The sequence below is a fragment of the Acomys minous genome (assembly GCF_964271855.1).
Source record: "Acomys minous genome assembly, chromosome: 10".
Classification (NCBI taxonomy): Eukaryota; Metazoa; Chordata; class Mammalia; order Rodentia; family Muridae; genus Acomys; species Acomys minous.
Window position 1 is genome coordinate 64,222,874 of NC_140491.1, and position 21,180 is coordinate 64,244,053.

The window sequence follows — 21,180 nt, forward strand, 5'->3', positions numbered from 1 at the left end:
TTAGTGGCCTTTTTGGGGCTTCATGCAGGGTCTCCCCTGCCACGCACCTGACCTCAGCAGCTTTCCTTAACAGCGGAGGAAGATTCCACAACCCCTTTATGCCTGTATCCATCCCTGACTGCAAAGCCAGAACCATGTGGCCAATGCTATAGATGGCTCATGCCCATCTATAACGTGGTCTGATACCCTCTTCTGGCCTGCAGGTGCACATACAAATAGAACACGCATATACACAAAATAAATAAATCTTTAACAATCTCCGCCCCGCCCCCCAAAAGAGTGGTTGCTAATAGCTATGTGCCTCTGTCTAGGAAATTTCCAGAACTCTTCAATGTAGCCTTGGGCATATTCTCAGGACAGGGTCAAAACCCAATCACATTCTTTGTCAAAATATCACAAGAATGGTCTCTAGCCAGTTGCTAATATTGTTCTCCTCTCACAGCTCTTGAGCTGGACTTCCACGGTACACATAGCTATGGGCACCATTGTCTTCCAACCTCCTGTGTGGATGGCTCATTAATCCTTGGTTATGCTGTTTAATCACTTTCCTGGAGCAAGGACCCCAAAGCCCCCCCCCCCCCCGCAGTTCCCCAATAAACAGCATGGTCAGGCCTGTCACAGCAATGTCCCAGGCCCTGGTGCCAACTTCTGTCTTAGTTGCTTTTCTATTGCTGTGACAAAAGACCGTAGCCAAAGCAACTTATAAATGAAGGCTCTTAATTGGGGCTCGCTTACAGTTTCAGAGCCTGCATCCATGGCCATCATGGTGAGGAGCATGGCGGCAGGCAGGCTCACCTTCTGAATCACAAGCAAGAGGCAGAGGGCTAACTGAGGGACATGTAGGCTGTTTCCAGGTCCTGGCTATTACAAATAAGGTTGCTATGAACATGGCTGAGCAAATGTCCTTGCTGTGTGTTGGAGCATCTTCTGGGTATATTCCAAGGAGTGGAGTAGCTGGGTCTTGAGGTAGCCCTATTCCCAGTTTTCTGAGAAAGCACCAGATTGATTTCCAAAGTGGTTGTACAAGTTTGCACTCCCACCAGCAATGAAGGTGTGTTTCCCCTTTCTCCACCTCCTTGCCAGCATGTGCTGTCCCTTGAGTTTTTATCTTAGCCATTCTGATGGGTGTAAGATGGAGTCTCAGAGTCGTTTTGATTTGCATTTCTCTGATGACTAAGGATGTTGAGCATATCTTCAATTGTTTCTCAGCCATTCGATATTCCTCTATTGAGAATTCTGTTTAGCTCTGAACCCCATTTTTTTAATTGGGTTGTTTGGCTTGGTGGCGTTTAATTTCTTGAGTTCTTTCTACATTTTGGATATTAGCCCTGTGTCAGATGTAGGGTTGGTGAAGATCTTTTCCCAGTCTGTAGGCTGTCGCTTTGTTCTGTTGACAGTGTCCTTTACCTTACAGAAGCTTTTCAGTTTCATGAGGTCCCATTTATTAATTGTTGACCTTAGTGCCTGAGCTGTTGGTGATAAAAGATAACTTACTGGATTGGCTTACTTGATTTGGCCTGAGTTGTCCCAACAGTGAAAAGGCCAAGAGTCTGGTAGTTGCTTAGTCCACAGAGTAGGAGGTCTCAACAGTTCCAACCTGGTGCTCAAGTCCTGGAAGTTTCTTGGAGAGCTTCTGGTCTTCAGTCTACTCCAGATGTTTGAGGAATTTGGTTTTAATGTCAGTGAAGGCATGTAGCGGTGGTGGCAGCAGCAGCAGCAGCGTCAGCGGCAGGAGAGATGAATGTACAGCAGAGTGAAGGCAAAGTTTTTTCCACTACCATCTCCTTTTATCTGGGGGTGCTGCCCACACTTAAGATGATTCCTCCCACTACAAGTCATCTGACCAGGAACATCCTCAGAGGAGTGCCGGAGCAGCTTGCCTTTTAGTTGATTTCAGATCTGGTCAAGATGGCAGCCAATATTAACCATCCCAAAGACCAAAGCCACAGCTGGGCTTTGATCCTAACACAGATGGGATGCAGAGTAACTCAGCCCCTGGGGGGGGGTGGTAGCCTGCCCTCCATAGCCACCCTTCCTTGTCCGTTACCCTCTCCCCGTCTTGATCTCTGACAACCAGGAGTTTGTTTGCCATCTGTGTTATTTTCTGATTTCCGTAATGCTACAGGTAGGAGGCAAATCTATATGTAACCCTTTGGTGTCAGCTGTTACTCTCTGGCTTTCTTTAGTGATTCTATTTCTTTGTTAAATTCTACTTTTATGTCTTGAACTGTTTTCATTACTTGCTTTAGCGGTTTGACTTTCTCATAGTCCTCCTTAAGGCATTTATCCACATCCTCGTTAAAGTCCTTGGCCATAATCATAATTCCTATTTTGAAGCCCTTATCTTGTGCTTCTGCTAAATTGCTTTTCTCGGGGCCTAATATAATAACAGGGTTGCTCACTTCTGGGGGAGACATAATTGCCTTGGGTGTTGATGTTTGTGTGCATATGGGGTTAAGGTGTGTGAACTGTTTCCTGGTGTAGAGACCTGGTTTCATCTTTTTTGAGTGGGGGCTCCATTCTTTGGTTGTTCTGTGGGGTCCCCCAGTCCCAAACCAGTGTGGTGGCTGCGGGGTTCCTTGTACAGAGTGGTTCTGGGTTCTAGCCAGCTGTGGTTGGAGTAGGGTCGCTGATAGAGAACTGTTCTTCAGGTTGGTGGGGAGTCACAAAGGAGGAGATATGGGCTTGAAGAAAAGGCTGAGAGGGGTTGCCGGGAAGAACAGGGGGTGCCCCGACTCTTCACCAGAGGCTGCGTTACTGGGGGATGGAGGTGGGCTGGGAGAAGGGGGTCCTGTGGGTGCTACAGCAGGACTAAGGGTAAGTCTGGACAGGTGGAATGGATGACGAGGAGGAGGATTAAGGTCCCTTTCCTGAGTCCCAGGCTTGGAGCTGTGGGATCCTGGTCGAGAGCAGCGCTGCCAGGTCAGTGCATTTTTAGATTTCCTTTGAGGCCTCCTCCCCTATGTGGCCTTTGCTGACAATACCCTTGATGGTGGGTGGTTACTCTCAAAGTGGGAGTCTAGGAGTATTCGGGGCTCAGGGATGGCACCACAGACTGCTCTGTGATACTTGGCTGAGGAAGGGCACTCTAACGTTTCAGACGCGGAAAGCTTTCTGTCTGGTTAAGTTGTGCCTTTCCTAACCCTTTAGCCAGAGAGACAGAGTGGGATTTTTAGGGTACATTATTATTATTATTTTTAACTGTTTTTATTATTTTATGTATATGGGTATTTTACTTGCATGTATATATGTGCACCGCATGCCTGCATTGTACCAGCGTTGGATCCCCTGGAACTGGAGTTACAGATGGTATGAGCTGCCATGTGGCTGCTGGGAATTGAACATGGGACACTTCAGAAGAGCAGCAAACATTATCTTAGTTATTATTCTGTTGCTGTGCAGAGACACCATGACCAAGGCAACTCTTATAAAAGAAAGCATTCACCTGGGGGTTTGCTTATAGTTTTAGAGGGTGTATTAGCTAGGGTTCTCTGGAGTAACAACTTATAGAATGAATCTCTCCATATAGAAAGGGGATTTATTAGAGTGACTTACAGGTCCAGCCTCTCCAACAATGGCAGGCTGTGAATGGAGAGTCCAAGAATCCAGCAGTTGCTCAGGCCCCAAGGCTGCATGTCTCAGCTGGTCTCCAGCGTGCGCTGGAATCCTGAAGAAGTGGGCCTGTGAAGGATGTGCCAGGGACAGCCGGCCAAGAGCAGGGCTTTTCTTCTTCCGTGTCCTTGTGGGACACACAGGCTTCCAGCAGAAGTGTGGCTCAGCTTAGACCTGGATTAGAAGTGCATCTTCTCCCAGCTCAGAAGGTCTGGATTGAGGTCTTCCTACCTCAAAGATCCAAACTACAAGTGGATCTTCCTACTTCAAAGTAAGCAAAAACCTCTCACAGGTGTGCCCTCCACTTTTGGGTTCTAGTTAATTTTGGATATAGTCAAGTTGACAACCAAGTCTAGCTATCACACACACACACACACACACACACACACACACACACACACACACACACACACTCCTAAACATAACCTTTTGAGTCCACACAATGCTACTTTTGTATGTTTCCAGGGCTGACTGTTTAGCACTCACTGGATGGCCAGTTAGTGTGCTTTTCCCTGGGGAGAAGGAGGAGGAAGAGGAGGAGGAGGAAGAGGAAGAGGAGGAGGAGGAGGAGGAGGAGGAGGAGCACTGTTCTCACTCTCAGCTTTACTCAGTTACCTGTGGTTCTTTGTGTGGAGGGTTGACGCCTCCAGCCCTTTCCCTGTCCAGCTCGGCATGTTTTTTGGTAGTGTTCTTGCTCAGTTCATTTTTAGGCGATCATGCTGGTGACATTACGGGTACGGCTTTTGGTGTTACTCAGAGGCACAATCTCACAGCAAACTTCTGGATCCTCTGGCCCTTTGCTGTCTTCCCTCCCGCTCTCTGCAATGGAGCCTTAGCCTCTCTCTTAGCCTTAAGTATGGGAGAGTATAGCTGCATGGGCCGCATACTTTGCATTGCGATTGGTTGTGGTTTTCTCTAGTGGCATCCATCTGTTACAAAGAGAAGTTTCTTTTCTTTTCTTTTCTTTTCTTTTTTTTTTTGAGAGGGGATTGAAGACTACTCTTATCTGTGGGTATAAGGATGAACGTTTATAGATTTTTTTTGGTTAGGAATTATGCTGATTTGGTAAATTCGTAGGTCTAGATTCTCCTCCAGTAACCATGATTTCATTAGCACTGAGTCGTTAGCTGTCTGCCTTGTTGGGCAGGACTTAAGACTAATCAGAGAGCTGTTGGTTACTGCCAAGGTATGTGTGCCACTACTGCACCCTCAGGGTTATCCTGCCTCACTGACTGTTGATGTGGTTCATAGCCATCCTATCTGGGCAGGACTGTGGGCTGCCACCTCCTTTGGAAGCTTGCATGGCACCTTCTGGTTCCATGAATGCTAGTTCTCAGGAAGGGGCATTGAGGTCAATTCTAGCTCAGGGTCTCTGGGATCTGCCTCTGAAGTCATGATTTTTTTCAGCAGCATGGACTTAACCTTCCATGCATAGAGTGCATAGCCAAGGGCAACAGCAATAGACTCTATGCTTAGGAGGTCTCTGAGCTCTGGCCAAAAACTGAAAAGAGGGCTGGAGGTACAGAATTCTTTGGCTTGAAGTCTGGTGTATATGAGGTAAGAGCAAAATCTAGGGTGTTAGGATTCTGCTTCAGCCTGCCGACCTGTGACGTCATTGCTTACCTGCCACGGGGCGTGGTCCTGCCCAGTGTGTACAAGGACAGACTCCCTGTGATGTCATTACTTACCTGCCACGGGGCGTGGTCCTGCCCAGTGTGTACAAGGACAGACTCCCTGTGATGTCATTACTTACCTGCCACGGGGCGTGGTCCTGCCCAGTATGTACAAGGACAGACTCCCTGTGATGTCATTGCTTACCTGCCATGGGGCATGGCCCTGCCCAGTATGTACAAGGACAGACTCCCTGTGATGTCATTGCTTACCTGCCATGGGGCGTGGCCCTGCCCAGTATGTACAAGGACAGACTCCCTGTGATGTCATTACTTACCTGCCACGGGGCGTGGTCCTGCCCAGTGTGTACAAGGATAGACTCCCTGTGATGTCATTGCTTACCTGCCATGGGGCGTGGCCCTGCCCAGTGTGTACAAGGACAGACTCCCTGTGATGTCATTACTTACCTGCCACGGGGCGTGGTCCTGCCCAGTGTGTACAAGGACAGACTCCCTGTGATGTCATTGCTTACCTGCCATGGGGCGTGGCCCTGCCCAGTATGTACAAGGACAGACTCCCTGTGATGTCATTACTTACCTGCCACGGGGCGTGGTCCTGCCCAGTGTGTACAAGGACAGACTCCCTGTGATGTCATTGCTTACCTGCCATGGGGCGTGGCCCTGCCCAGTGTGTACAAGGACAGACTCCCTGTGATGTCATTACTTACCTGCCACGGGGCGTGGTCCTGCCCAGTGTGTACAAGGACAGACTCCCTGTGATGTCATTGCTTACCTGCCATGGGGCGTGGCCCTGCCCAGTGTGTACAAGGACAGACTCCCTGTGATGTCATTGCTTACCTGCCATGGGGCGTGGCCCTGCCCAGTGTGTACAAGGACAGACTCCCTGTGATGTCATTGCTTACCTGCCACAGGGCGTGGCCCTGCCCAGTGTGTACAAGGACAGACTCCCTCTCTCAAGTTTCTTTCTTCTTACCCCTTGCCCCCTTTCTCTCTTCCTCTCTCTCTGGGGTGCCCCTCCCCCTTTCCTTCCCCCCCCCATACTCATTTAATAAACCTCATATAATCTGATATCTGCAGCCCTGCTTTGTACCTTATTATCTCATTACCGTATCATCATATTATTATAAACATAAAACGGGGAGCTCCCCTTAGGTCTTGGTGTCCGAGCTGGTCCACCTGCTTTTGGAATTTTCCTGGGCTCTCTTTTGTATGTAATGTCTGAAAGCATTAATCATGTTTAGTAGAAGCAAGGAAGAGAATGTGACTCCTTAGCTTCCCAGAAGTGGAAGTCCTGACTTGCTTTGGTTTTAAGGCGGGAGAAAATACAGTGACTTGGCTTGTGGGGGGAATGAGCTACCCACATTGTGGGGAGCAGTGTAAGTCTCTGGTGGGGGAGGGGGAGGGTCGCAGCAGTGCCCTCTCCTTTTTCCGGGAGGATTTTTTGAGTGTGGACTTGCAGGGAGGTTGCCGGCCTCGGGGGCCTCGGGGGCTGTCTGCCCACAGGTCAGAGGTGCCATGTTTGTGCAGAGGTGGAAATAGCAGGCACACCCCGGAGCCGGGATTCTCAATGCTAGTTCTGTGCAGGGCACAGGTGTTTTGGAGGCAGCCTGCAGCCCAGGGCTCGGAAGTTACAAGCTGCAGTCGGCCCAGCTGCCCAGGGATGTCGAAGACCAGAGCTGCAAGTCTGTCAGGCTGGAGGGCAGACATCCTGGCAAGGGCCTTGGTGATGAGTCTCGCTTTAGGACAGGGCTCAAGTGTCCCACTGCCTGTGTCCTGCTGTGTAGAGGGAGGCGCCTGTCCTCAGCAGCTGCCTCATTCTTGGTTTGCTTCTAGCAGCAGCTCCATATGGAGAAAGAGATTCCTTACTCCTTTTAGCCAAGCCCACTGGACTTCATAAACAGGAGAACAGTGACATTAAGTTGGCTTCGGTGGGGCTTCTCTTCTGTCGGCTTTGTTATAATAAGCAAAGACAATGCCTTAATGTCTTCAGCTATTATGATCATGTCTGGGAGCTGAGACATCCGGGGCCAAGGCATAGGGTGACAGATAGATCCTAGGGGCTTGTGGAGGGTGCAGGGTGGAGGCACATGTAGACTGAACTGGGGACCTGATCAGACAGGGCTAACCCTAAACTTGGAGCTCATGGGAACTTACCTAGGAGGAAGCATCTTTGGAGCTGCTCAGGGAAGCCATGAGGATCCTGTCAAGGAGCTATCCTACCAGACTGAGGCCAGGCATGTAGTCCTCAGGGTGTCCTGAGCAGCCTTTGGCTCTCTGGCCTTGTTCCTGGCTTTTTAGCATTGCTGGGCAGTGTCTGGGAATATGCAGTTTCTCTGGTCTTCTGGGAGCCTCCACCCAGGGAAGACTGTCGTTATAAAAGCAAGAAAATCCCACATGTTTGATTTTTACCAATAAAAATGCAGGAGCCAAATATTGAGGTGGAATCCTGCTAGCTCAGAGAGGCAGAGAAAACACCCAGCTGATCTTCCTACTCAGCTCATATTCCAGAAGGAAAAAGCCTCTTCTTTTAAAATTTTTTTTTATTTTTTACATATACATTTATATTATTACACACATATAAAATAAACTGCTATGAAACAACTGGGAATTATATAAATGTTACATTCATAGTGTTTTGGCTATTTGTATTTGACAGCCTTGAAGAAAACATCTTTCCTATCTTGGTGCATCTTCTGAATGTAAATCAATATCTATCATATCTCATCTCTATCAACTTAAAACATCTATCTAGACCTAAAAACATCTTATCCCCTAAACAACTAAGCCTAATTATAAAACTAAACTATCTGGTCTTCAATTCTTTCAAGGACTTGAGAAGAAGTAAAAATTAGTTATCTGAGTAAACAGGAAGTGCAGGTTAGCAACTTCCAAAATGGGAAAAAAAAAAAAGAGAGACAGAGACAGTTTGCTGCCTGAACAGCCACCCAAAGCTCTCTATAATGTTGGAGCATCATCTTCAGCCTTCTGGCACAGTGTACCTGACAGACATATTTGTGAGGCAGGAACTGTTGAGGACTTGCTTACCCTGCCTTGGCAGAGTTTGGCTGTCGACTTTACCTGCATCCAAGCTTGGCCATTTTTAGGCAGAATTCTGTCTGGGGCCAAAATGAGGACCTTTTGCCCACTGGCTGGTTTGCCAAATTTGAAGATGATGAGCATCAAAGAACCTCCTTATGCAAGAGCCCCTTCTCCACACTGTCCCAAATTTCCTTCTCTCAGTGCCCTATTTCCTGTTTAATCCCTATCAGTTGGTTTCTTGCTCCACCTCTTGACCTAGGGTTGACTTTATTTAGCTCTTGGATTAAAGGTGTGTGCTAGGGGTGAGTCACTCAACAACTAGAAACAGGTTTTTACAGTTAACAATCTTGGGGTTCACAATGGGATCAAATATCCTGCAACAGAAGGCTTTGTGGGGCAAGAACAGGTCTGACCACGCTGAACTCCTTGCCCGAACCTCTCTGAGGGGGCCTCCTAGGGGCTGAGGGCACAGCTGTTTGCTTACTTGTTTCATCTCCTCCTTTTTTTTTTTTTTCCAGACAAATGATGCAGCCGGAAACACCTGGAACTGGCTGTACTTTATCCCTCTCATCATCATTGGCTCCTTCTTCATGCTCAACCTGGTGCTGGGTGTGCTTTCAGGGTAAGTGCCGTGGGCTGGGGCATGCCTGAGCAAGCCTGGTGTGGGCTTTTGGAACCTCAAAGCCCCACCCCCAGTGAGTGAAACAAGTCCTCCAACAAAGCCACACCTCCTAATCCCTCTCAAAGGGTGCCACTCTCTAATGACATTCAAATATATGCGCCTTGTTCAAACCACCACTGGAGCAGAGTAGAAACCAGTCTGAGAGGCTTAAGGCTGAGAAGGCATCTGAGGACGGGGCATCTCAACTGAGATCCAAAGAGAAGGTTAGAAATGAGCCAGGTAGAGGGCTAGTTATGCAGAGAGCAGAGGGCTGCTGGCTCAGGGGTGCTGAGGGGTAAGGCACGGGTGAGCTGGAGCCAGAGCATGCCGTGAGGTGAGGGTGCAGGAGCTGGCAGGAGCCTGCCTCCAGGCATGAAGCTTCTAGAAGCAGCACTGTCCTGCACGCCTGTGCTCACTGGAGCTGCTGGCTTTTCTCTCCTTGGTACAGAGAGTTCGCAAAGGAGCGGGAGAGAGTAGAGAACCGCCGAGCCTTCCTGAAGCTCCGCAGGCAGCAGCAGATTGAGCGGGAGCTGAACGGGTACCTGGAGTGGATCTTCAAGGCGGGTGAGGCTGTGTGGGAGCCGGCAGCTGCAGGTCGGCTTTGGACTCGGCCCGCCTGCCCTGCTGCCGTCCAGGATCCCTGCCTTGATAGTCACAAACCCTCTGCATGGAGGGATCACACCACCCTGGACCCGAGTACCCTGCTATCCACCCTTGCTCTTGGCACAGCGGACCTAAACTCTAACCTACCTACCCCAGCCCCGGGTAGAGTCGCTCCCCTCTCTATAGACTGTTTCCCTCCGTTTGGGAAACTTCCTCCATAGGGGGGACCCCTCTCCATGCCCTCTGCTCCTGTCTGTGTGGGCAGTTTCTCCTCTTTAGGGCTGTTCCCACATGTGGGGTTGCCTCCCCTCTGGGCGGGCTGCTTTCCTACCTGAACTCTTACAAACGCTTCCTCAGTGGTAAATTCAGTGTCAGCGTCTGCCTAGGAGGGCCGTTTGTAGGCTGGACGTGGGATGGACGCCAGGTGGCTGGGCCTCTGCTTGGGTTGGGCATTGGTAGAAGGCATGCAACCATGGCCTGCTGATGTGTAGAATTGAGCAGGCAGGTGCTTCTCCAGGTAGAAAGGCCTTGACTTGAGCTTTGCCCCTCACAGAGGAAGTCATGTTGGCAGAAGAGGATAAGAATGCAGAAGAGAAATCCCCTTTGGATGGTAAGTGGTCTCCGTAGGGCCCCCCCACCCCCCCACCCCAGTGTAGCGGGAGCTCGGATACCTGTTCTCGTAGGACACCGTGCTGTGTTCGATGCCCTTGCATCTGTGATGGTAACACACGAGCCGTAGGATCTGAGCAGCCTGCTTCTGTCACGTTGGAAATTATGCTGGACTGTGTTGCTTCTAGAAGCTTCATGCCTTCAGGGTGTGAGGCAAGCTGTCTGTCTCTAGACTTAGGGTTAACCCTCAGGCCAGAGAGCACTTAGCAGTTGGGGCCCTTAGCAGTTGGGGTCGTCCACTGCTGTGGGCACCTGCAGTTGCCTGCACAGTCCCAGCGACAGGAAGGCTCAGCATGGGGCCAGACAGCATGAGGCGCTGTTACCTCTGCAGGTCAAGCCACTCTGAGCAGATCTGTGCCAGCCCCTCTGCATCTCTGGCCTTGCCCCAGATGGATATGCCTAGTCTTCTTGGTGTCCATGCCTTCCTTGTGTCCTTGTCTTGGAGGGAAGGGAAAGAAGGCTGCCCCTTCTGTGTGAGGAAGGAGAAGAGCTCACGTGCCAGGGTCAGGGGATTGCTGTGCCTCACCGTGAGGCCAGGAGCTGGGCTAAAGTGGACCCTTCTCAGGAGAGATCACACCACCGCACAGCTGAAATACACCTTGAGGTGGGCTGCCTGATGCTACAGCTCACACTGGTCCCCACTGCCTGTTGTTTAAAGCAGTGTTGAAGAGAGCTGCCACCAAGAAGAGCCGAAATGACCTGATCCATGCCGAGGAGGGGGAGGACCGCTTTGTAGACCTCTGTGCTGTGGGTGAGTCTCTGAAATCACCTCCTGACACCATGACGCGCCCCCCCCTGACTGGACGCAGAGTTCAGCTATGTCCTACAGTAGAACCTTCCAGTGCTGCTCCTGGGCCTCTTCCTCTATGCTGCCCCATCACCGCTGCTTTTGGTTATACCCCGTGGTCAGAGAACCCGGGACGGAAGGACAGAAGGTTTCTGCTTGTCTTCCCATGATCCTCCTGTTCCTTGGCATGGGCCCATGGCACCTTGGCTCTGTGTCCTCTGTCTTAGATAGTGAAAAGAGACTGGTTAATTTTTCCTGTGGAGCTAGGAATTTTAGCTCTTTTAGTGCCAACCCCGCCCCGGCATTTCCCTGTTGGAAACCTTAGTAATGCTTCGTTCTGCCAGGATGAACCAGGGTCTCCTGCAGCTCTGTAGGAGAAGCGCAGACCCTAGCGGTGCTGGGGCCACACGGCACACTCACCTGGCGCCCTAGTTCTCACGAAGTCCGAGTGCCTCAGACCAAGGTCACCGTTGGATTCTGGTCCCTGCTTGTTGGTGTCTGTGCCTCACTCCCTCTTCTGGCTTCCCATGCAGCCATGCCATGTTCTTTCCTCCTTTTTTTTCCCCTCATGAGAAATGTTGCCCTAAATTCTCATAATCATGTCTTACCAGTGTCTTTGTCTCTACAGATAGGCTTGCCGAGGGTAGGAGGCATTCTGCGTTTTTGAGAATTCCAACGTTACTGTCTTTCATTAACCGTTCGAAAGAGATGTTTGCCCTTCACCTCAGTGCCAGGGTGCTTTGTTTTGTTTGAGACAGGGTCTCTCTGTTAGCTCTGGATGTGTAGAACTCATTACATAGACCAGGCTGGCCCTGAACTCAGAGATCCACCTGCCTCTGCTTCTGCCTCTCAAGTCCTGGGACTAAAGGCGTGCACCATCGTGCTTGGCCATTTGAGTCCAGTTGGATGAGCACAATGAAGTATTTGACAGAGACTGAAATTCTTGTTTTACTAACTGCTGATAACTTTGACCCTTTTGTTACCTTGAATTAGTGGATACGCTATTTACTTTTCGATTGAATTGTTTGTGTTCATTTTACAGTAATGACAGGCCAATGTGTATTACAGAGCTAAATCTAATTTTAAAAAATATTGTAAGATTTAGATACTTTTCTTTATCGTTTTACCTACATTCTGATTTTGTAAAATGAATTAGAATTTTTGAAAAAATTTTTTTTACTGTGCTGTATATACATTTAAAGACTGTTAGAATTGTGTGGCCCCTGCTTGGCTGACCACACCCATGAATATATATGTAGCACAAAGTGAATTTTTGGGTTGTTAAAAAATAAAGGGAAAGAGGACATGAAGTTTGAAGGATGTGGGGAAGTAAGAGGGGGATCTGAGGGAGAAGCAGGAAGGGACTATGATCAAGATACAGTGTTAGACACTCTCAAAAGAATTCTGAAAACCACTATACTGTGGAGAACACTAGAGTTGTTTATAGGTGAGATAAACTGACGACCCGTGTGGTCCCCGAGAAACAGAGGAGATTGGGAACGGACTTGGGCCAGTTTTGTAGCTGGCACCTCATGAAGAAATCTTGTTTTTTGATTCTATAGAGTGGCATGTAGCAGTCTCTTAATAATTCAGGCCCTTTTGTGTTTAGTCATTTGTGTGTTTATTCAGTCAACAAATATTTAGTAAATACCTGTAATATTCTAGGAGCCGCTTGAGGCATGTTTGAGTTGTTGTGTTGAGCAGATGGTCAGGGCCCTCGGCTTTGGGGCTTTGGGGATGAGGCGGATGGTAGTAAAGCATGTAGCCCATCAGTTGGAGCTGTGTTTGAAGGAAGAAAAACTCGGGAATGACAGGGTCTGAAAGGTCTGTAAGTGTTTGGTTTCAAGCAGAAAGGCCATAGGTGGTCTCAGGATGAAGGATATCATTTGTTGTTGTTATTTATTTATTATTTTTATTTACTTTTTTATTAAAAAATAAAATAATTCACATTACATCTCATTTGCTATCCCATCCCATGCATCCTCCCATTCCTCCCTCCCTCCCGCTTTCACCCCATTCCCCTTCCTATGACTGTGACTGAGGAGGATATCATTTGAATAAGGAGCTGGAAAAGAATGTTATGAGAAAGAACCTTCTGGAAACAGATATTACGACCCTGAGACAGGAATGTGGCTAACATTGATGAAGAATGTCAAAGCTTAAAGGTAGGCGAGGGCCTAGCAAGGACTCCAGGTAGCCACCATTGGTCTAAAGGTCTGGCTTTCACTGTAGCAGCAGCTGCCTCTTCTCGGGATGCTGACGATAAAGTGGAACAGGGAAAAGGCACAAGCAGGGAAGCCACTTCGTGAAGGCCAGTGTACCAATCAAACAGGTGGGACCCCGTGTCTGGCTTTGGAGGTGGTAAATGCTTGGCCTTCAGGTCTATTTGAAGACAGTCCAGGCAGGTGTGTCTGAGTAAGAGCGCTATCAAGGAAGCTCTGGCTTTCACAGCAGAGATAGAGGAGCTCTCACTAGGAGTTGGGGCTGTGGCCTGAGTCAGAGCACAAGGTATTGGCTGCTTGAGGACGCAGGGTGTTGATGTTTGTTGGAGGCTGGGCGCAGCCCCACAGACATGTGCGAGTTGTGTGTTCAAGCTGCTCATGGCTCTGAGGCCGACACAGACCCCGTCAGCACAGCTTTGCTCGTTTGGTCCCCAGTGTATCTTCAGGTTTCTTTTCTTTCCTTATTAGGGTCATTCAGAATTAACATGTGTATATTGATGAATGTTAAACACCCTCGTCTTAGATTTCTTTGACCGTATTTTTAATTTTATTGTTTTTCTCATTTACCATGTATCGTTATTATTTTTATATTGTTTTGGATTATTATTTTCTAATTTATTTAAAAACATTTGCATTCACTTATGCTTATGTGTATGTGTCTGTGTGAGCTTATGTGTAACATGTGGGTGCAGGTGCCTGCAGAGGGCAGAGGGCAGAGGGCAGAGGGCAGAGGGCAGAGGGCATGGGATCTCTTGGAAATAGAGTAACAGGAGGCAGTGCGCCGCCTGATGTGGGTGCTGGGAACTGAATCTGGGACCTCTGCATGGAGAGTAAGCATTCCTAACCACTGAGCTTTCTCTCCAGTCCTAGTTTTCTAATTTCTTTTTGTTGAAAAAAAAACCTTAATTTTATATGCATGAATGTTTTGCCTGCATATATGTATATGTACCTTGTAGGTGCCTATAGATGAGTATGAGTCTCCATGTGGCTGCTGGACGCTTAACCTTGGTCTGCAAGAGCAGCAAGAACTACTGAGCCATCTCTCTAGCACCTTCCTAATTTCTTTCATCCATCTGTCTGTCTGTCTGTCTGTGTCTGTCTATCTATCTATCTATCTATCTATCTATCTATGGTCTTCGAGACAGGGTTTCTCTGTGTAGCCTTGGCTGTCCTGGACTAGCTTTGTAGACCAGGCTGGCCTCGAACTCACAGCGATCCGCCTGCCTCTTGCCTCCTGAGTGCTGGGATTACAGGCGTGCGCCACCCTGGGCCCCGTGCTTGCCTCTCTGTGAAGGTTAGCTATGACACAGTCCTTTCTGTTGACATCCACGCCATGTTCTTTACTTTCCTCTTTAAGCCAACGGTTGTCTAGGAGTCTGCTTCTTAATTGATAAGTAGGGGCAATGATCTTTGGATGATCTTTAATCTCATTTTGTTAGATAATTATGGGGCAATGTGGCCTATAAATCTCCTTAAGTTTATACATTTTCAAATCAACGTTTGTAACTAATCCTAATGTCTCATTGGCATAAACAAGAAGTGTATGTTCTGTAGCCGAGAGCGGCCATGTTTGTTCATTGAAATTCCTGGTTCTTTGGTTTCGGTCTTATAGAACTGTCACTTGGGAGGGCCGCCACTGGCGTTACCATCGCATGCTTTTCTAAGCAAGTTACTTTGCATTTTAGAGTTGTTAGTGAGGCTGTGGTTGCTGTGCTTCCTCCGCTCTTTGTGTGATCGCACAGGGTCTGTTCTTACTCCACTGAGCGCTCAGCTATTTTTTTTTTTTAAACAGGCTCTTACTCCATAGCTGATGCTGGTCTGGAGCCCAGGCTGGCACTGAACTAATGGTGATCCTCCTGCGTCAGCTCCTACCGATTAAGTGCTGAGATTTTGTTTGACATCTTGCTACTGTTCTGTTCTTTTGTTGTTGCTATCTGTTCTTTTGTAGATTGCATTTCTTGGTACTTTTCCAATAATAATAATAATAATAATAATAATAACAACAACAACAACAACAACAACATATAATGTAATATAATATACCATATTTATTATTATTTACTATTATTATTTATTATCATCATCATCATCATTATTAATTTTTTTTTTGTTTTTCCAGACAGGGTTTCTCTGTGTAGCCCTGGCTGTCCTGGACTAGCTTTGTAGGCCAGGCTGGCCTCAAACTTACAGCTATCTGCCTGCCTCTGCCTCCCGAGTGCTGGGATTAAAGGCGTGCGCTATCATGCCCAGCTCCTATTTTATTCTTTGTTCCTCTTTAGAATATTGTGTTAGAGTTCTACTGCTGCAATGCAGCCCCATGGCCAAAGGCAAGTTGGGAAGAGAGGGTTTATGTGGCTTCCACATCATAGTCCATCACTGAAGAAAGTAGGGACAGGGAACTTAAAACAAGGCAGGAGCCTGGCGGGTGCTCCTCGTAGCTTGCTCAGCCTGCTTCCAAATAGAACCCAGGACTGCCAGCCCAGGAATGGCACCACCCACATCAGGCACTAACCAAAGAAGTGCCTAAGGCTGGGTCTTTTGTTTGTTTTCTTGAGACAGGGTCTCTCTGTGCAGCCTTGGCTGTCCTGGACTCACTTTGTAGACCAGGCTGGCCTCAAACTCACAGCGATCCACCTGCCTCTGCCTCCCGAGTGCTGGGATTCCAGGTGTGCACCACCACGCCCGGCTGAGGCTGGATCTTATGGAGGCTCTTTCTCCGTTGACTCTGGCTTGTGTCAAATGGATGTAAAACTAGTTGGCATACGTATTAAGTTTCTTTACAAGATGCACTTAAGTGGCTGTAGCTTACCCCCTTAAGTCCTAGCCTTGTGGTCTGATGTGATTTCTTTCTTCTTGCTTCATATTTAATATTTGTATGGCATGTCTGTGGTTTCTGGTTGTCATCTCTGTTTTGCTGCCTAGATCACGTTCCCTGCTCCTTTTCCGATGTCTGCGTCTCAGCTCCATCCCCCAAATGGATATTCTCCTGTATCCATTTTCCTTCTTTCCCACTGAGATGCATTATGTCAGTCACTAAATTGTTTCCATCTATGCTGCCCCGTGCCTAATTTAGCGCGGATGACCTTTGCAGAGCTCCTGCACACTGCTGGTCCTTTGCTCGCTTGGCACTCCTGCAGTGAGCCTCCTGAGGACTCCCTGCCTGTCACTTCTCCACTAAGCCTCTTCAGTGCTTCTCCCTCTGTAGTGCCAGTGTTGGGGTGCAGTCCCTTGACCATCACCCGGTGATTCCTGGACTGCTGGTGCGCACAGTCCCTCTGTGGCTCTGGTGCTGTAGCTTCATCATAGGCACTGGACACTATTGGCATCATCTCTCCCTCAGTGCCAGGTCCAGGCTTGCTGTCAGTGGAAACGCTGTCCACATGACTATTTCATCTCTTTTTCGTCTGCTGAATGGCAGAGAAATGCTATTATTATTATTATTATTATTATTATTATTATTATTATTATTAAAAGCCCATCCTTGTTGACTGTTGTATTTCAGAGATGAGACACCAGGACCAAGGCAACTTAAAGAGAAAGCATTTACTTGGGGCCTACCCTACTATTTCAGAGGGTCAGTCCATGATGCACCGCTTCCAACAGGGCCACACCTCCTCAATCCTTATAAACATTCTGGGCGCCAAACATTCAAATATATGAGCCTGTGGGGGCTATTTTTATTCAGGTTCTTTCTCTCTCTGAGATTTGTTTTGTTACAGTTATCTTGTACTGCCCTTAAATCCATAAAAACTGAGGTTACTCAAACAAACAAACAAACAAATAAACACAAACTCTCAGCTTACTTTCCATCCCCACAGACCCAAGGGTGTTGGCATGTTGCTTGGCCATGTAACTTTCTTTCTTTCTTTCTTTAGATTTATTTATTTATTATGTATACAGTGCCGTGCCTACATGTATACCTGCCTGTCAAAAGAGGGCATCAGATCTCATTATAAATGGATGTGAGCTACTATGTGGTTGCTGGGAATTGAACTCAAAACCTTTGGAAGAGCAGACAGTGCTCTTAACCTCTGAGCCATCTCACCAGCCAGGGCCATGTAACTTTCAATGCCACACACTCGGATAAGCCAGCTGGGCTGGAAGGACGCTTGGAACCTTCTCTTTTTCTTAGAGGTCATGGACAGTAATGGCAGTGTGAATCTCGGCTACTCTTTGCTTCCTGTACCTTCCTTAGCCGATGCATGCCCCTGTGTACACGCGCTGTTGAACAAGTCCCGATGAGGGCAGTGAGGACCCTGTGTTCAGGACATCCCTCTTTGTTGAGTGCAGGGAGTCTGTTGCCGCTGGCTCACTGGGCCCTGCTGTCATCCGTGACTTACTTGAACTCTCCAGTGCATCTAGCTTGAAGGTGTCAGATCTTGCTTTTCTTAAGACACATGCTTTCACTATGGGTAATACACGCTGACACTAAGCTACACCTGGAAAGCACGCAAAGGTGAAAAAGGGTCCCAGTGATAACCTACAGTGTGAGTCGTGTGTTTGCCAGAGATCTCACCAGAGCCGTTACCCAGGGCAGATGTGAACACGCGTTGGCTGCTTGCTGAGAAATTCGGCCCAGAGATCTGGGTTCACAGAGTGGTAGAGGGACAGCGGCCTTGTTGCCTATGCTTCCTGTCGAAGGGCACCAGGCCTCAGCACATCTGCAGCTGGCATGTCTGGTTTTTGGTGCTGAGGAGCAGAAGAGCCTTCAGATTGCACACCGAGGGCCCTTTCAGTCTTTTGAGTTCTGTGTTTGGAGTGAGGTGCTAGGGAACTTCAAGGGCATTGGAGGGAGAAGATTGTGGCTTTGTCACAGGTGATTGTGTGTGGTGTGTGGCTGGGCCCTCAGACGTGAGTCCCGTGGTCCCTTTCTTGGATGGTACGGTGAGCTGGGTTTGGATGTCTCCCCTGAGGACATGTTGAGTGACTCACGCACAGTGGTTTGCATGTCCCCCGTACTGTGAGTGGCCCTGTGCATGTACACATGTTCCTGCCGTGTGCCTGTTGAATATATGAGCAACTGGTTGGGTCTTCAACCAGAGTGAGCCTGGCCAGGGCCTAGATGGATGCTGAATGTGTGTGTATGACTCAGGTTTCTGGGTGACCATGTGCGTATGTAGGTATGTGGGGTCTCAGGCAGTGCCTTGGTCTACATGTCTGCTGTTCTGCCTGGTAGGTCTTTGTTCGTCTGCACAGCATGCTGTGTCTTCCTCGATCCCCAGTGCCCGGGAGAAGAGCAGTGCCTCACTTACAACCCTCACCAGCCCCGGCCTAGAGGTTTCTTTGTATGATTCAGCCCTGGTTTGTGGACGTAGCCACACACATGGTGCAGGTGTGAGGCTGAGGCTGATTCAGTAGTGGGGAGCTGTAGGGGAGCACAGTCTTCTGTGGGTACTTGTTGGGGTGGCATTCAGAACCAGGCCTTCTCCATTAAGGAGGTGTCTCTGGCTGATAGGCTTCCTCTGAGCTGGAGATGGTCCTCCCGAGCCTCGGGCACTTGGCTCCATTTCCCCAGGCTGAGGATGCTTTCAGTGTGTGACTGAAAGCCTGGGCATGTACACACTTGCATGTGGTAAATCATCTTCTCTGCATCCACTCACAAGCCCAGATGTTCTTAGCAGGCGTACAGTGTGTGTTCTCGGAGGCATGCATAGGAGCAGTTGATATCCAGGCCGTCAGTGCAGACACCAGGGCTGTAGTGCAGACATGAAGAAAGCACAGCGATATCTAGACACGGCTATTCCCGTTACTCCGCCCACCCATCCAGAACCTTCAGGTACCTGTGGGCGCTTGTCTGTAGGCCGAGGAGATGCTTTCCCGGTTTCACCCATATGACGGCATTTATTGGAACCACCTCTGAACAGGGCTCAGTGGCAAACACAGTGATCGTTGGTGATAAGGTTATAGTTACTGCTGGGAGCGGGTTGAGGACCATATTTTAGATGAAGTGTCAGAAAACGGTGCTGTGAAAAAAATCATCGAAGCCAAAACCCAAACTCACAAGCCAACAAGGAGAGCTGGAAAGGGCCAAGGTGGAGCAGGAGTAGTGACTGGAGGTGAAAGACAGTTTGCGTGTAAGAGAGGAATCAGCATACGAGGGGGCTCTGGACAGGACCGAGGCTGCCGCTACACACAAGCACAAATAGCTGCATTCCAGAGGACCGCCTGAGAAACAGGAGGCCAGTGGCTGCTGATGCAGGAAGGTCAGAAGCTGCAGAGCCCTCCGGCCACCATTCAAAGATGGTATTAATGGTGGGGTAAAATCTCATAGTACTTGCACAGGGTACCCGTGTCAGAGCTGTCCTTTTGAAACTTGGCCAGGGCTCTGGGGACCAGAGACACTGATTGTTGGTCACCTATCTGGTCTGATACCCAGTGGCCCTGGACTCCCTAGTCTGTGGTAGGCAAAAGGGCTGGAATCTATTCAGGAGCTGCGGAGGTAAGCTGCTCGGTGGCCTGTAGTCAGGGAGATGTCCTCAGAATGCTTGAGAGGGGGCGTGTGCCGGCAGGGGATCCTATGGGTGGGTGGTTGCTTGTCCTGGTTAGCCCACTGTTCTCCGATCCCTCATCGAGCCTTGTCCCTGCAGGCTCTCCCTTTGCTCGTGCCAGCCTCAAGAGCGGGAAGACGGAGAGCTCCTCGTACTTCAGGAGGAAGGAGAAGATGTTCCGGTTCTTCATCCGGCGTATGGTGAAAGCGCAGAGCTTCTACTGGGTGGTGCTGTGCGTGGTGGCCCTGAACACATTGTGTGTGGCCATGGTGCACTATAATCAACCTCAGCGGCTTACCACCGCCCTGTGTACGTACTCTGGTCCCTCCTCTGGGGCCCTTCCCAGCCACTCATCTGTAGCTGGAAACCCTGGCACTGGATGATCTGAGTGATACCCCGTCTCTGCTGCACAGCTGTGGGCCTAGCCTGTGTGCCGGGCCTTAGCTGACATGGCTAGATGCCCGCCATGATTGTGTCATGCTATGAAACGAGGAGTTATTTTATAGGAGTGGTTCATGGCACAGCCAGGGGCAAACCAGACTAGTAGACTCAGCCATCTTGCCTCTCCGCCTGAGGCTGCTGTCGCCATCCTGGCTGCCGGGGAGGCAGAGCTGGGCTTCTGCATTCTCCTAGGGATCTCCTGATCATTCTGTCTCTTTACCAGGCTGCACTGGGGGTGGGGGTGGGGCAGTTTCCATGTCCCCGACAGGGCCAACCTGTTATCTCAAGTCCATGAGCCCCTCACCAGTCACTGGGATCCAAGTCACGTTCAGCTAGTCCCTGTTACAGTTCAGAGAGGCAGGCCCTGGAGGTTTGAGACTTCTATGCGTGTCAAGCATCAGAGCTCCTCCTCAGAGACTGACCCTCCAAGTCACACAGCGCCAGGCCTCACTCAAGTGTTAAATGATCTACTAAGCTCATGCATTGCTCGGCTGTCAGTGTGTTGTTTTCCTTTTCCTCGGGGCTCAGCTGCACTTTCTATTCTTGTTGTCTGCATGGGTGTGGAGGAACAGGCCCTGGTTTATGTCCCCTTTCTCCAGAGGGGCTCTCTCTGTGTGCCACAGGTTTCCCAAGTCACTCAGGAGGGCCCTTTCTGACCTAGTGGGCCTCCATTCTGGCCCCCGCATGCTGAGTATTCTGCCATACTCCCTGCTCTGCGGATCACTGAGCCTGCCCATTCCCTGAAGGGCTCCCGTGAGGTGCAGGCACTCACAGCCCCCTGGTAGCCAGTTGCATGCGTGCATACGCATATTGTTGTGGGGGGAGTGGGATTCTAGGCTATAGCTTCCTAAACTTCCATACCTCATAAGGAGAAGGTGTAGAGGCAGCAGAGGCTGAGGGAATGGTGATGGCATCAGCTGCCAGCCTGACTAGTGCTCCCAGGGTGGGGTGAAGGTCAGGCATAGTGTGCGTCCTGCGCCAGCAGGGCCTGGCGGGGTGGTTTGGTATCTCAGGATTTGGATTTTTT

General features: G+C 49.3%; 1 protein-coding gene across 8 annotated transcripts in view; it reads left to right on the plus strand.

The window, feature by feature from the left end:
* CACNA1B (calcium voltage-gated channel subunit alpha1 B) overlaps positions 1-21,180 on the plus strand; it is a 181,045-nt gene that overhangs the window by 49,619 nt on the left and 110,246 nt on the right. For 5 of the 8 annotated variants that reach the window (XR_014782550.1, XR_014782551.1, XM_084798800.1 and 2 more), the window contains exons 7-11: positions 8,801-8,904; positions 9,392-9,507; positions 10,100-10,156; positions 10,874-10,966; positions 19,812-20,021. Coding sequence is in view for 6 of the 8 variants with exons in the window: in XM_084798800.1 (XP_084654926.1) it covers positions 8,801-8,904; positions 9,392-9,507; positions 10,100-10,156; positions 10,874-10,966; positions 19,812-20,021 (580 nt within the window). In the remaining 2 variants the exon portion in view is untranslated. The remainder of the gene's footprint in view (positions 1-8,800; positions 8,905-9,391; positions 9,508-10,099; positions 10,157-10,873; positions 10,967-19,811; positions 20,022-21,180) is intronic. The other 3 variants (XM_084798801.1, XM_084798803.1, XM_084798805.1) reach the window with 1 other exon arrangement.